Source organism: Rhynchophorus ferrugineus, unplaced genomic scaffold (genome assembly GCF_030347505.1).
Source record: "Rhynchophorus ferrugineus isolate W39M unplaced genomic scaffold, kcgeb_rfMv2 rfM5, whole genome shotgun sequence".
NCBI lineage: Eukaryota > Metazoa > Arthropoda > Insecta > Coleoptera > Curculionidae > Rhynchophorus > Rhynchophorus ferrugineus.
This window is the reverse complement of record NW_027472584.1, coordinates 12,087,192-12,104,313: the sequence shown is the minus strand read 5'-3', so window position 1 is coordinate 12,104,313 and position 17,122 is coordinate 12,087,192. Positions and strand designations below refer to the sequence as shown.

The following is a 17,122-nucleotide window of genomic DNA, read 5'->3' as shown; positions in this document are numbered from 1 at the left end:
CGATGCTGACGGTTCCTGAACATTCTGATCGCTAAATTTGCGTAAGTAGATCCTGAAGCCGTTGAAATATTTCCCTATTGGCCTTGGGTTTTTCTGCTGTCAAGTGCAGTTCATAGGTCTTATCATCAAGTATCAGTTGAGAAGCTTTTCCTAAATATCGGGAGTTATGAATGTTTTATCAGAATGAAGAAAAAATTAGAAAAATTACAAAAATATTGAAATATTTACTATGGCAATCTTTTCGCAATTATATGTGGAAAATGAGGTAAATGGTTACCATCGACCATATATCCGAATTATATGGCGGAAGTAGAACATTATATTGTAATATGAGTTATCAAAGCCTGGTGTAAACGAACACTATAAGCAACAGTTAATCTCATTAAATCAAACAATTAGGTAAATATGCAATTATCGGTTATTAGAAAAATAGCTGAAAGTCACAGACAACAGTTGACTATAAATTTATTTTAGGATTATAAATAATAGATATGTGTAATAAAATTAACCTTAAACGATTTAAAATTCAATACCATAGACTTTACTATAGTCACTGATGCTTTAAACGTTAGTCATTATCGCCTTTATATATACTACTTGGTCCAAGGTGACAAATATGAAATTCATATCCATCTTAGCTTCATGGTCAAGGTCAAGCATGTTATGAAAATTTTAGTTCAATTCTTCTCTGTTATATGTTAGTATTCTTGTTTATCAAAATCTTACGTTCTCTTTCCATTCTCTCTGTCCATGATTCCTAAATTAACAACCTTGAGTAACCTTGATTGTTATTTTATTTGTATAATAATATTGCAAGTGCATCGGAGTTTTCTGATGTAAACGGTAATGGATTATATGAATTATATTTCGCAGGATTTTCGAAATTCAATTGTTAATAGACTAGTATAAAGTCTAGATATTTTAGTAATTCAGTAAATGCATTAATCACTCAAAATACCAATGTGAAATTCAACATCACCAACTCAATATACATATATTTATGATATGGCCCTAGTGTTGATTTGCTAAAAAAGTGGACAAAAAAAGCCGTTACAATGGTAGGAAAAGTGTATCGAGTGCCAGTTATTGTCAGTGAATTCGACTAGTTTCTATATTCCTAAGTACATGCTTTACTTAATTAACAGAGAAAAATTTGAATTACCGTGTTTATATTCAATTTTATCCTAAATTCAATTTCTGCAAGATTTATGTGTTTAATGAAAATTATATTTTATGACTTAAGTTTAACGAATATTGATAGTTTTTCATAAATAGCTTATATCAAATAGCGTAATCTTCAATGACCAAGTTCATTTTCATCTAGTAGGTTATGCAAACAAATAATTTTCATATTTTTGGTTAGACCAAGAGTGCAAGAAAGTATGGAAAACTTCTTGAAGCTGTTTTATGCAAAAATAAACCCTTTGTAAATTACGATTATTTTGAAATATAAATGTTTCTACAATTTCTTTTGTAACTTTGAAAGCTTTTCGACTACAGAATACTTTGTATATGGATTTTAATCAAGTCACGTCGCGTTATTCTCTTTTTTTACGATGTAATGTGAGTTCCAATCTAGGAACGTTGACTGTCGATTACATCCTTTGGAATATTGACATTTTGGGTAGTTCTTGAAGCCCATCAACTTGGTAATGACTAACGTTGACAATAAGAAGTTACTAACGTAACTAAGATGATTATTTCATATCAGATTCTAAGCATTTAAAAAAAAATTTTAGCTAATATACAGATTTCAAAGAAAAGGTGATAAATGAAAGTCAAAATTATAAAAAATAAACATACAGTTTATTAAATCTTCTTAGAAGTTTCTAGATAGGAATAGAAATCAAATGTCTCTTAACATATTTAACTTCCAAACTAATAATACTATGAATACATAAATAATAATCATTAATTATAATAAAAATGATCTGATCCGATGAAAAAATTATCCCAACAAATAAATAATAATAAAATAAAACAAATATCAGGACGGAGTGAATGATATAACTATACGGTTTCAGTTGTCATTCCAGTATTGTCATATCCTTTAGGGTCTTGAGGTGATTTTGGTGGTAATGTTTTTCTCGACAAAATTAACTCGTATATATACAATCTCCCTTTGTACATTCCAAATGTGCAAATATGTATTAAAATCATAAACACCATCACACTAAAGCACACCAACGTAGTTTTACTAGGCTGGTCCCATTTTATAATTGGATATATATACGGTGTTCCATCCCTAAAAAGAATCACATTTAATACAATTATATTTGTAAATTATCTTTTTATTATATGTATCTTAGTATTAACAAAATCAAATATAATATTGTAATCAAAAATTTGTAAGACTTAAGAAAACTGAGAACTATAATCTAAGAAAACTATTAACATATATATTTTTTACTTTCTTTGAGGTGGTTTCTTCTATTTGAATTTACTTTTAGTACGACATTCTCTTGATTGGTTGAAATTATGGTTCTTTATGGAAAATTTACCATTTTTGTTACTAAATGGAAGATGTTTCTGATGTTCAGGTTATATTTTAAAATTTGTTGAACTGACCCAAGTTGATAATTTGTTGATGTCAACAAGATCTATAATTGTTGTTTGATGATTTTTGAGCTCCATCTCATTGGCAGGTATTGAAGGGTGACCAAAAACTTCATCGTCCTCCACACGTTTTCTACATTCTTTAAATAATGTATGTAGATCAAAAAGGCTTGCTCTGGTTAATGAATATTAGGAAGATAACACATGATAATAACTGATATAAATAAGGTTATGTTTAACGAGCGGTAATAATAGATATTACAGAGAAATTAAGCTGTGCAATTTAATATATATTATTCGAAAAAAATTACAAGCAGCAACACCAATACAAATCAAGTACTGCACTCGGTATTTCTACAGTTGCTCGACGTAATACCTGGCACCTGTTCCTTTGAAGCTGCGGCATAACCACTTTTATGTAATTTAATCACAATCATCAAATTATTCTCTTTATGAAGTCGAATCTTCGGTAAACCAAAAACCTATTTAAAAAGTAAAATATGATTGAAGCAACTTCCTTGTTGAAAATTTTCAGTCAAGTTAAAAAAACTATTTCATTGTTGAAGAAATACAAGTTAAACTTGTTAACAATTTTCTTCACTTTTAAATTAACTGTTAACTTTTAAAGTCTTACTATTTTTGATTATAGCAATATTTTACACAAAACTTGAATTAATAAAATGTATATTATTATAACAATTAAAATATTACATATTATTAAGTAATTTTAAGTTAATTTATGTAATTATATTTAAAAGAATAATATACTGAAAGTGTATGATAAGTAACCAACTTTTGATAAAAAAAAGCAATTTGTAGCAATTTGAGAATGTATTTTTTTCTTTCGGCACTCATTTAATCTAACAGCGAATAACAAACGAAATAAAACTTCTGATTGACTTCCTAGGGTTTTATTCTCTCATCAGTTGTATTTTGTAGGAGTGCAGCTTTAGGGTTTTGAGTAAAATGCAGCAATGATCTGTGCACATTTAGAGCATTTGACCGCTTCCTAATGGGAAGGTTCAGATCGTTCACCAAGAGACTTGTTAACACTTTCCATATGTTATACCATTTTTCATAATCTCGACTGTATTTTGGTTTTTCATTGTCGTACCAATCACATTATTACTATTGTCACAGTTGTAAAAATCTAGTAGACACAGACTACCAGTTGACATATACGTTCTGAGTCATTTGGATTCATTGCGTCCACGCAGTCAGCTAAACAACAATAAACTTCTTTTTAAGACTTCTTTTAAATTGGGTTTATTGATTGTTCGTGATTGCTTTAAGCTCTATTTTGTCATAGTGTTGATGCAGTACAGTGTCTTAATAAAAATAGATATATTTTTTATATTTGCGGACATTTTTTGTATCATGTGTAATTTTTTTGGGCACAATTTTCCCTTGAAAAACCAATTGCTTGGCTAACTCTCTTGGCTAACCTGATGAATCTATATGTTATCAATAAATATGAATCGATACCAATTGCGTAATATTTTAGCATCTCCTCCATCTCCAGACTTCCTCCTGTTGTTGACTTTTGTGTATTGCAATTATTTTTTATGGTTAATAATGAGAGTGAGAATCAAAATAAAAACATTCCATTTTATATTATAAGCTGGATATTCAATATTTCTATTGATAGATAGCTATATTCTTGGTGAATTACAGTACTTATTGAACTTGAATGAATACGATTTAAAAATTAACGTTAGTTATCATACAGGCTTCATAATAGTATACTTATTGCATAAAATAGCTACTAGCTCTAGATCTAAGTACATACTTTGACACACCTCCACAAGCATAATAGATGTACGTAAAGATGGCATAGATAAACGAGAGAGCCAATGGGTATAAAAAGTGAAAGATTTTTACGGGATGAGAAACTACCCATAAGTCCAAATACATTAAAATGGAATTACAACCATGGACCAAAAAATTCATCGCATCTAATTTGGCCTGTTCAGCTGAAAAATATAGTTATCATTAATTAATTTAATATATTTGTTCAGTACAATAGTATAACACATTCAACATGCATTAAAATATTAAAACCACTACATATAAATATTTGTTGTTAATTAGAATTAAATACCTAATATTAATATCTAAATTGTTATAAATCAATAAATTTTAAAATTTTTATTAAAACATTTTTAAATATTAGGTTTTTGGATTAGTTCAAAGTGCATTTATTCATGATTAGTTCAATAGATCACATTTCATAAGAACATAACATTTTAAAAGTAGAGTCTGCAATATCTGCAAATGCATTCATCAGTAATGGAACAAAATCACATTCGAGCTTGATCTATATATAATTCAATAATACTCAATAAAAAACCATTATTTGATATGCATAATTGTTTTAACTATTTAATTTAAAATTTAGGATGGATTATTTAATAGGTGTTTACATTGATATTTTACATTTCCACCATCAAAATACAAGCAACCATCGAATATATTGAAGCTGACGGAAATTATATAAAAATTAAGGTATTTTTAATATCCATTTTCAGAAATGTACGTGAATCTTATTATATTGTAACATTGCTTAGCGATTCAGATAAGATACATTTTACAAAATGGCAGAATCAATTTAATTAAATTTTATAGGCTTTTTAAAACCAACATATCAAACATAACATAGCGCTATATATTTACATTGAAATTTAAAGAAAAAAACTAAGATATATAACGAACTAATTAGTTTTATAAAACATGTGTTGAAAAGTTAAAGCGGCATAAAATTATAAGTTAAAACTGAAAAATTGGTTGTATTTAAATTATAATTCAAGATTAAGCCTAAATATATGGACAAATGTTAGAGAGCGTCTCTTTAAAGACCATATTAAAATGTCAAAAGTGTCGTATAAAAACCAAATATTTATGCTTTGAATTTAAATAACTGCCCACCAAATTGAAACATGATTTTAAATGGTCTATTTTTTTTCTGTTGACTACCTGCCTGCCTCTGGGGTTACATAAAAACGATTTTTTGTTTTACAAGGTGTAATAGATTAGATTAGATTAGCCAAATATGTATAGGATAATATAGGATACATTTTTTTTACAATAATCTTACAGCTGTGACAAAAATATCGCATATTATAAAGGTTTGAAGTGCGTCATCTGGATTATCTATCCAATTTACTTAACTATATAAATGTTTTCATGGCATTACGGAATTACGCAATTATATCGACATATGTATGTATTCTGGCAATTCATAAAGTCATTTTGTTTTAGTTCATTTAAATGACATTATTTATCGTAGTACCGGTTCTATATGCCCAATTTGTAATGAAAAAGTTATTGTTTGTATTTTTTAAAATTTGATTCTATATTAATGCTGGCCCCTGGACTAACTATTAGTTTATTCCTAACAATTATTAGTTCACATACTTTAAAACTTCAAACTTCGAGATTTCAAGAGCTCGCGAGAAGACGAGGCGAGATGGGCAGGGGTACTTGACCCAATTGAAGTTGTGTAGACAAGATTTTCGCACTATATCAGTTAATAGAGGAACGTATTAGATGTGAAAAGCGTGCGATTGTTGTTTTTATTCTTTTTTGTTCTGCCTTCGACAGTATACACTGGCCCTCACATTGGGCAGCATTGGAAGCTGGACATGTTCCTCTAAAATTTATTAAACTTCTTCAGGCGTCTTATGATATCTCCATTAACTGTATACAGGTGCGAAATGATTTATTAATGAAAATCCCACCTCTCCACTGCTTTTCAACATATATAGTGGTAGAGGCAATTATGCGAACAGTTTTTGAAGATTTGACTTGGCATTGTCATTATTTTGTCGCTAGCTGCCTCATTGTTTTTATAGAACTTCTTATTTATTAACCAGTACCAATAGCGCTGAATCATTCGCATATGTAGCTATCATAGTTCCCTCAGCTGACGTAGAGCATATAGAATATAAGCCCCAGGACCATACCCTCGGGAACTCCTACATGTATTTCCTTCAATTCAGAATATTCATATTTTTGTTTATTTTTATAGAATTGCTTTTAAAGCATTTTGTCTAGTTTATTGTCTATTGTTTTATCTATTGTTATTGTCTATTTGTCCATTGTTTGGTCCAGTGTTTTATTTTATTGCTAGCTGCCTCAATTTTTTTTATAGAACTTCTTATTTAGTAATCTCTACCAATAGCGCTGAATCATTCGCATATGTAGCTATCATAGTTCCCTCAGCTGAAGTAAAGCATATAGAATATAATCCCCAAGACCATACCCTCGGGAACTCCTACATGTATTTCCTTCAATTCAGAATATTCATATTCTTGTTTAATTTTAAGGTATAGTACATTGTTTTTAAAGCATTTTGTCTAGTTTATTGTCTATTGTTTTATGTATTGTTATTGTCTATTTGTCCATTGTTTGGTCCAGTGTTTTATTTTATCGCAAGCTGCCTCATTTTTTTTTATAGAACTTCTTATTTATTAACCTTTACCAGCTAGCGCTGAATCATTCGCATATGTAGCTATCATAGTTGACGAAGAGCATATATAATATAAGCCCCAGGACCCTACCCTCGGGAACTCCTACATGTATTTCCTTCAATTGAGAATATTCATATTCTTTTTTAATTTTGAAAAGTAGTACACTGCTTTTAAAACATTTTGTCTACTTTATATATCAAGCTCTCTTGCACAATTTTGTATATTTACAGGGTATATTTACTTTTCTTCCAAAGAACATTCAATTATGTCCATTATTCTATAAATCTGATCTATTGTAAAGTGTTTTTGTCTGAACCCAAATCGATAATACGGGGTTAAGGTATCCTATTTTATTATTGGCTTCATTTTCTTTAATATTTCTTCCAAAACAAAAAAAACAGAAAAACCGTTAATAGAATAAGTGGGTAAGGTTTAATATCACTCAGTTGCAGACCAGGCTTTGGTATTATTATCATTTGCGCCTCTTTCCAATTTAGTGAATAGCTCAAGATATGAGTATTAATTTAGAGCAATACCTTCACAAAGTTGCTACAGAATATGTTTCACCGTTTTAGATCATTAAATATGACAAATTTTTGTTAATATATTAAAATAAAATTGTTGCTAATGCATTTATTTTTGTACCCATTCTTAAGTTAGGAACAATATAACTAAATATCGTAAAAGATATGATGATGCCTAAAAAAATGCACGTTGCTTGCTTTGAGAATGATACAAGTTAATCAAGATTTAGTGGCAAGATTTAGAGAAGCGATCATCTGATATTGATACAATTATGATTTTGTCGTTAAAAAAATAATTTTAAATTTAGAATTGTGTTGTTCGTCCAAAAACATTTTGTTACAAAATATTAACTTTCCTTCAACCCAAATAAATTTTAACAATAACATATCTTATATGAAGAAAATGATATTTCTTTTTAATAACGATTTAGTATTAAACATCTTAATGATACTGGGGTTAAATTAATATAATTTAGAAAAAATATGCAATATTTTTATCCAGTAGAAGAAAATGAATAGGAGACAATTTATTTTTATATACTCTACAACACACACATGGCATGTTAAATAATTTAAATTTACTTACCATTGTAAATTAATGTCCAATATATAACAGTAATGGTAAAAGCTACTGGAGTGGCGATAATATTTAGCAACCAATATACAGGATATAATGTTAGTATCGTTCCTTGTCTCTTAGGTAGAATACAGGAAATTAAAATCATTATAGAAACAGAGAGAGCTTGTAACATGCAAATTGTATAACCCCAGTTGGTAAGATATATAGCCCATTTGGTGGAACCGTCATGGGTTTTCTCATTTGCTATACTAAACACCCAAGAGACAAAAAACGTTAGGAATACACATACCCTGTATATACAATATTTGATGTTCGGCACATTCCTATCTGTTTGCCACTGTAAAAAAGAAAGACCAAAATAGAAGAAATTATTTACAATATTAGGAGTAAATTATATTTGCTAGATTTTTAATTATATTTGATTAACTATTTTAGTTATATTATTTAATTTATTATTATACATATATAATAGGACTTTGAATTAATCTTCATGTCTTAAATTATACCATATCGCCTATTTCTATAACTATATTAATATTAAAATATTGCGATTAAACTTAAAACTTAAGTTTTGTTTCTGAAGTTTTTGTTGGGTGTACTTTTTATGCATAATCCATATAGTCTACCAATTATTATATTGATTTAGTCGTTTTAGAAGTTATGATTATCAGGAATTAAAAGTTCAAATCGAATGAATTCAAAATTCGTCAGGAAATTGATAGTTTTTTTTGTCTTGACGAATAGTAATAATAATCTATAAAATATATGGTTTGCTTTTGTTCGAATTAATCTGTAGCTTCTAGAATTTAAAGTACATAGAATCACTAACTATAATACGGTAATATTGTTATAAATCTCGAAGATAAATGTCATTTGGATAAACAAAACAAAACAGTTCAATAATTTTGTATAATTTTGCTTGGGGTATTATCTATAAATTTATTAAAGGGAATAGAAGTGGTACTATACATATGATAAAATTATGGAGAAATGCAGAGAAGGTGTGAGAAATGTCAACGTAAAGAGAATACTAGATTTTTATCTACTGCTTAATATGATGATGACAAATGATTACTTCGATTATAAGAAAATCCATCAATTTACATGAGGAGTAAAAGCAGCATCAAACATTTCACAGATTATATAAAGGTTGAGAGGGAAAACAAGAGAGAGACATAAAAAGTAGTGGGGCCACAAATTGGGGGGTGATCACTATGTAGTAGTAACAACAAGAAAATACAGTGTTCATAAACAATCTACCAAAAAGGGTATACTATTGGAGGCCATAAGAACGTACAAGTTACAAGACGAACGTATAACCAAAGAATATGTAATATTAATCCATAGATTTCATTGAGAGATGGGCTCATCTCTCTGTGAAATAAGATAAATAAATAACTTAATGTATGTAACCACTTACTGCATATAGAGGAGATAAGATCGGTCTGGGAAGTCGATCTGTCGGATAAGTCTGGGAATTAAGAACAGAAAGAAGAAAGACGAGAGAATGTCCTAACCGAACCTGGTATGAAGGTGTCAGGGAGAGGCTGCAAAAAATAGGAAAAATCCTGACCGAAGAAGAATATTTAGTAGAAGCAAGAAAGAATATGTCAAATTTGTACACGAGGCATGAGATACACTATTTATATAATAGATAATTCTAGCAATTACAGTTCTTAAAGTGTACAGCTAAAGTAAATTGGAAATTAATAATAATTTAATCAAAACGTTATACTATCTGCAGTATACTAACAAGGCACATTTTTTGGCTTTGGAAAGGAAACTTTTATGTTAGACCTTAATATCAAGAATCATAGTTCTACCTCTAAGTATTCTGGCGTCTATTAAATTACATTATTCATTAAAAAATATACAATTAAGAATTCAGAAATAAATGCGCGTAAGATTACAGCAATTTTAAAGAGGTGGTTGTTAAGTCATAATTGTCACGGTAAGATCTTGCTCTCTTTTTTCGGCATTATTTCAAGAATTGGAAAAGTATCGTAATCAAAGGATCCCATTGGTCTAGTTCCTCTTTTTTTTGTTCAATTATTTCAAGGTGAATTAGAAGTGAGATATTAATTGGAGCATTGTTGCGGAACAATTGATAATATTCAAATAATCGCACAAATATGATAAAATAATCTTTATAAATCTTGATAACTGAATTAGTTTTAATGGATAATAGTTAGCCTTGAGATTAAATTTATTAAACTATACAAATTATTTAAATCTGCTTCATATTTTTTTATTATTGTTGGTAATATGTCTATTAATATTACTTGCTAATTCAAGGCCATCTAAATTAAATAAAAATATATCGCAAGCAATTAAAAAGTATCTCTTAATAATAGATTAACGTAAATGATGAAAGATGGATGTGTCAACATATATGTCTGAATAGTGGACCTTGATAAGATATTTGATAACTAAAAGGACAAAAGGTTTGATAATAAATAAACTAACAAATATATTATTCATATATTAGAATTTTATCAGTTTGTTTTTTTTATATTAAAGTCTGCTTTTTTACCAACGTGGGTTTATCTGGACTGGACCTACTGTTTAACGTGGGCTCCGGACCACGGTCCTCGGCACTGAGCCTATCGACTGGCGAGCAGAAGACATCCGGTCTTAGACAGCCTAGTTACTGGCGTGACTGGGATCATTTTCCTTGTCGGATTTTGTATTCTTGCGTAGGTCACTCACAAATATTAAACAATCACAAACATAAAATTACGATACAGTATTCGAACCCGCGCTATCACAACAGTAGGTGGACCGTCCTGTGGCCTTTACCACTGCGCCAACCAAGCCGGCTTATTAGTTTTTAGGGGACCTATATAACTGTAATCCTATTCGATTATGGAAAAATCATAGTGATATACGTTTATGTATAATACATTATAGAATTATAAAAATAAAATGCAGTTATTTCATATTATTGTTATTACTACATCGGCATTTTTGCATATAAAATTTCATACACTCTTAAGCTTTTATTTCTTACTTAGTTGAACGTTTTTCTCGTCTTTTAGTGCAGCTATAAAGTCTCATTTAGCTCTTATTCATCTGTGATTTCTTTAAATTCCTTTCAAGGCAAGGCTATACTTTTCTTAGTGTCTAGTTATTTGCAATGGCAGCAATTTATTTTTTACTGCCCATTCCTTACATTTTGCTATTACTTTATTCGTGTTTCAAATAAATTGAAAGTGTAATAGTATATTATTTACATCAACTTTTTATTTCAATTTAGTCTAACTATTTGAAACATGTCATTCGTAAAATCGCGATAACAGCCTATTATTTCAAGGTTGTCTTCATATATATTAAATATACCTTCTTGCATTCTTGTTGTATAAAAAATTGACAATAAGCAATTGAAAATCGCGTTTATTAATGTACTGTGAATTTAATTTCATTTTTTCTCAATATAAGACTTTATTGTTAAATATATAAGATAAAATTTTTGTCGTTACTAAGCTATTACTTGATCTCATTTTTCTATCAGCATTTGAATAGTACATTGAGAAACTAGTAGGTGTTTTGAGGCCGTTGAAAAGTTGACCCATTTTAGAGTATCATCAAAAATAGTCCTATTTAGCTAAATCAAATGGTATCGATGATACCACATGAACTTGCTTTAAATGGCTTCCAAGTTAATTTTTATGACTATTGTAACATGTGCTTTATCATTGTCATGTTGAAAAATTACTTTATATTGCTTTTTTTTCTCAATTTTTTTGAAGCACAGCTCAAATTTTTGAAGCGTTTGTTCTATTTAAAAAAAAATATGCTGGACCAGTTAAATATAAAGTATCAGCATCCAACCATGAATACTCTGCTATGTCAAAAATCTTGATGTTCATTTTATAGATCTATGTTATCAGTAGTAACGATATTATGAAAAATAACTTTTATTTAAAGTAATCTGTATAAAAAATGCTGCTCAAAACCTCTCGGCTTCACCATTTCATTGGTGTGGCACCAACTTTTAAGTGGAATAAATGTGATATTAATTGTCGGAATGAAAACTATAAAAATGAAGAAACGATCCAAAAATAACTAGTAGGATATTGATCATTCCAAGCGCAGATATTTGATATAATTTTCGCACTCGTAAAGATTGCAGTAATTTGGACATATTGTCGATTGAGGAGTGAACGAATTCCTCACTCTTCTGTGGATAAATCGATGTTATAGATAAAAGACACAATGGCCAGTCCTAAAACGGCCAGTTATTAAGACCGTAATCTCTGTTAGCAGTGGCAAGATTTGATAACCTTGGAGAGTCTTGCGTTGCCAAACATAGCTTATTTGCTGAGAAATGTGCTCTTTTCTCGAACTCATTTGTGAAAATCACTAACAAACCCTTAATTATAATAGTTAGTTTAGCAGATTAGTTGCTTGATGCAAAATCCCAAGCTTGGTTTGTCGATGGAGAAATCAAAACTATTTGAATCCAGCCTAAAGGGTAAACATAATGAATTGGTCTATAAAAGATAACATTTTTTCTGTATGTTCCTGATTCCTTTCCGTATGTTCCTTCCTAATGTATATACTTTCATGAAATGTTAATGATGAAGAATAATAATTAGTCAATGATAAAACCTATGATAAAAAGCTATTCCGTTACTGAAATTTCTGTGCGACAAGCTTATTCAAGTGATCTTCACAAGCTATTTATGAAGCAAGTTTTATATCACTAAGGGAGTTTTGCCGACATCTCGTCAATTGGTAGTCAGACGAACAATGTCCAGACTATATGGTAGATGGATCCAAACTTTGCAACTAAATTCTCTTAATTTTTGTCAATTTTAGTCGAACAGCCCATGGTGAGCAATTCCTTTGCAATTCCAATACTTAGATTAACCATTTTCGAAAGTTTTCCAGTCTTGGACCTTTTTGAAAATAAAAAAGGCAAAAACAAGTATGACGTAAATGTACTTATGTTCTTTTGAGTGATTAAACGAATTACGCTACTTCTATGATATATAAATTTAGCACTGTAGTTTGTCTTCATTGAAGAAATATTACTAGAAATTTACATATATTTTTTATTTATTATAACAATCTAGTAAACTAACGCTAAGCTATTTGATTTTATCCTAATTTGTTACGGTTTGAAATTACAAAATATATATTCTAGGATAGCCATTTTGGGCTTAACATCTATGTCACTGTTTTTAATGTGTACTAATAACTTACTGAATGAGTTACTGTCTGAGTTTTACTTATAACTTCACTGAATTAGATCAAATGGTTTTACTCTCTTTAATATTCTAATTAAATCATCATTACCTAGGAGCTAGAGAACCTTAACATTGATGTGCTGGTGAAGCCTTTGTTTATGCTTTTGGGCAATTCTTGATAACTTTATTACAAGAATACATTTTAGTTATATTTAACTGACCGATACTTCAGAGCCAAACAAGAAGATGTCTACTATGACTTGAGGAAAGTACAGACAGGGGCGCCAAAGGGAAGTGTATTATGACCAGTCTGCTGTACACAACCGAAAAGTTAAAAACATCTATTGCCGAAATACAATGCTGGACAGAAAAATGGCGTATCAAAATAAATAACAACAACAAAAGAATGAAAAACAAGCCAACATATATAAATCAGCAAGTACTACCGTATAGAAATACAGCGAAGTGGTTTAGCATGATCCTTGATGGTAAACACTGGTGGAAGCGAAATGTTAAAATACATGTGAATAACTCAAGCTGAAATATAAAAAATTGACTGTCTGTTGGATATTCAACTTTGTGAGTATATAATAAGCTTTTGCTTTATCGACAAATCTTGAAGCTAGTGTAGATTTATGATGTTCAACTCTGGGGTTGTACCGATCAAAGTAATAGAAAAATCCAAAATTCCAAAAACGAGGTACTGTGAGGTATTGTTGATGCGCTATGGTATATCATTAACTATAATCTGCATTAAGGACCTGAAGATATAAACTAGATATAATTAAGTTTGAAGTTGTCTATTAAGACAAATCGATAGTACTTTTCCTCCAACGTTATATCCAGTATGTACCATATAACCTAAAGCAAATAATTTAAATCATTTTATATTTATTTTTGTCATTCAGTAAGTTCATTTTGCATTCAGGTTGATTTACTTAATAACAACTGTTCACCGATACACATTTTATTTATATTTCAGCAAAATCACGCATAATAAAAAACTAAAACATGTTTATGTAATACTTACGGTAAACATACTAAAATTAAAACATGTTTTGCATTCAGATTTGATTGCCATTTTTGATAATACATACAGATATCTTAATCAGATTGGATTAAACGAAATTATAACAGGTTAATCTATCAGGATATGTAATAGACCTTCATAAGATATTTTGATAATTTTAGAGTACAATATGTATGATAGTGTATCAGTTAGAATATTGAATTTGATAAATTGTTATTTTCTATTATTGGCTTTAATACATACACACAATTAAACTACATTATAATAGATTAATCTATCAAGATATGTAACAGAAGACCTTCATAAGATATTTTGATAATTTTATAGAACAACATGTAACAACATACACTATATCAGCTAGAATATTAAATTTGAAAAATTGTTAATTTCTATTATTGACTTTAATGCAATTGTTAAATTTAAGATGTACACGATAATCTTAGATTTAAGCTGGAAGTAACTTATATTCACTGAAGTCAAATTAAATTGTCGAACCATTCTAGTAGTCTCAAATATATATTTATATCAAATTATATTATTATAAAAGTAATGAATATTTTAGAATATGTTATTGATTGCCAATTTGCATATTTGATAGGTTTAGACTATCCCTATTATTTCTATTATCAATTCATTAACAAATAATACATGTAAATTTTAAAAAGTTCATTTTGGTCGACGTTTTGACATGAAAAAAACATATAGTAACAAAACGCAAACAGCTGCAGCTTAAACTAAACCAGATGTATTGGCTGATAGGGTACAAATCTAAAGTATCATGAGATAGCAAGGTTTTGCTGCATAAGTTAATACTTAGGCTCACTTGGACCTATGGTATTGAACTGTGGGGTACAACTAGCAAATCTATATGTATGTACAACTAGGATAGGTATATTATCCTCCAGAAGTTCCAGAATAAAGTGTTGCGAGTCATCGTCGATGCCCCATATTATGCCTTCAACAAAATGATTCAGCGCGATATCTCCCTAGAAACCATAACGAGCGTGATTCGAAGTGTTAGTTTGAAGTACTTTGAAAGACTATTAGTGCATCCCAAAGCACTCGCCAAACAGTTAAATGTGCGCGATGACAGTGTAGTACACAGGCTCAAACGCAAACTGCTATACTAACTGATTAATAGATAAACAGAGTAAGATTTAATAATCTCTAGAATAAGTTAGAATAATCTTTAAAATAAGTTAGGATAGACTTTAAAATAAGTTAGAATAATATCTAGAATAAGATTTCGATTATAAGTTGTACAGCAGATCACTTGCTGAAGCGATCTTTTACATGTTAGAATAGTTATATTATATAACGGAAATCATATAATAATACTTATCACCCACTGGCAGATTGCTGAAGTTCTAAGAGATTTAAAAAAAATTAAAAAGCAGGACTGCGTAGAACATAAATTGAATGCTGCTGGAATAATAATGTAAAATGTTTAAAATGTAAAAGCTAAATAATTAAATACACATCATTAGTTTTACAAATACTCAAGTAATATAGGTACATATTTATATATGAAAATATTAATGTATTAACGAGGGTCATGCTAATTATTTTATGAAGAGTAAATAAATTTTAGTGATAAGCATCGTAATTGAAAAAACTAGGTGCATAATTTTATTCGCATTTTTTTAGAAAACTCCTATAATATAGTAATAACGGGATATTTTTATAACATAATAGATGCATTTTACGTAATACAATTAAGATTTTATAAAAACTAATTAGGAACTGTACATATTTGTGTTATTTTCCTTTTCAGTGATTAGTGGTGAAAGTTTTCATAAGTTTACAGGAAGTAGTTGCCTGAATCAATATATGAATATGCGTAGAACTATTTAGATATTTATTTATTTCTTCTAGTTTGACATGAAAGTCTAGAAGAAAGTACTATAACCGTAGAATAACTGAATTTTTTTTTGAATTATTTAATACTAATTTAAATATTTATTTTGACTAATTGAATTAATCTTGACTACTAATAAAAATGTTTTTTCCAAGAATAATTATATAATATTGATAATTGAAATCATACAAAAACTAATTTAAGTGTCAACAATGGAGGTACTGTTTCATCTTGTTTATCCTTTGAATATATCTATATATTCGGATAGACTCGACTAATACAAATAAGTTTTTCTCTGAGTCTAGTTTTGGTGCTATAATAAACAATTGTTAATATAAATAATTAGCAGAATCTTTGAAACAGATATTGAATGCTCTAAATCGTCTAATATTTGATCATGTATTAGTTTAAGTTATTTATTGTAACTGTTGACTTGTAATAAAAAATAAAAAACTGTATGCATATTTCCTTACGGAAGACTTTTTTAAATATTTGTTCAAATTTTAAGAAAATAAATGAAAAAGTAATTAAATAGACCGAGGATTTGATCAAGAAGCATTCATCCAAGTAAATTAAATTCTCTAAATGAACGCTACTACAATTGTATCTACAGGGTGTCCATCGGGAAAGTTCATGTATTCAATATGAATTTCTGCAGATATCAAGCCACAACTAACTAAAAAGGGAGACATCAAAGATTCATGATCCAAAGGCATTGTGTTGTATAAGTTATTATAGTTCGTTAGCTCGTGTATAGAGGAATTATGAAATATGAACAATTACGACAGTTTTTAATATTAATGATCTCAAAATTAATATTTTTATTTATATATTATTACTTATATATTATTATTTATATATTATTATTCATATATTATTATTTGTATATTATTATTTATTATTATTATTTACA

General features: G+C 28.9%; 1 protein-coding gene across 3 annotated transcripts in view; it reads right to left on the bottom strand.

The window, feature by feature from the left end:
• Positions 1–1,784: 1,784 nt before the first annotated feature.
• The window catches only part of LOC143196906 (protein rolling stone), a 96,316-nt gene continuing 80,978 nt past the window's right edge, over positions 1,785–17,122 (bottom strand). For all 3 annotated transcript variants that reach the window (XM_076404858.1, XM_076404856.1, XM_076404857.1), the window contains exons 3-5: positions 8,136–8,466; positions 4,346–4,529; positions 1,785–2,245 (exon numbers count right to left, since the gene is read on the bottom strand). In XM_076404858.1, the coding sequence (XP_076260973.1) occupies positions 2,011–2,245; positions 4,346–4,529; positions 8,136–8,466 (750 nt within the window). In that variant the 3' untranslated portion in view covers positions 1,785–2,010. The remainder of the gene's footprint in view (positions 2,246–4,345; positions 4,530–8,135; positions 8,467–17,122) is intronic.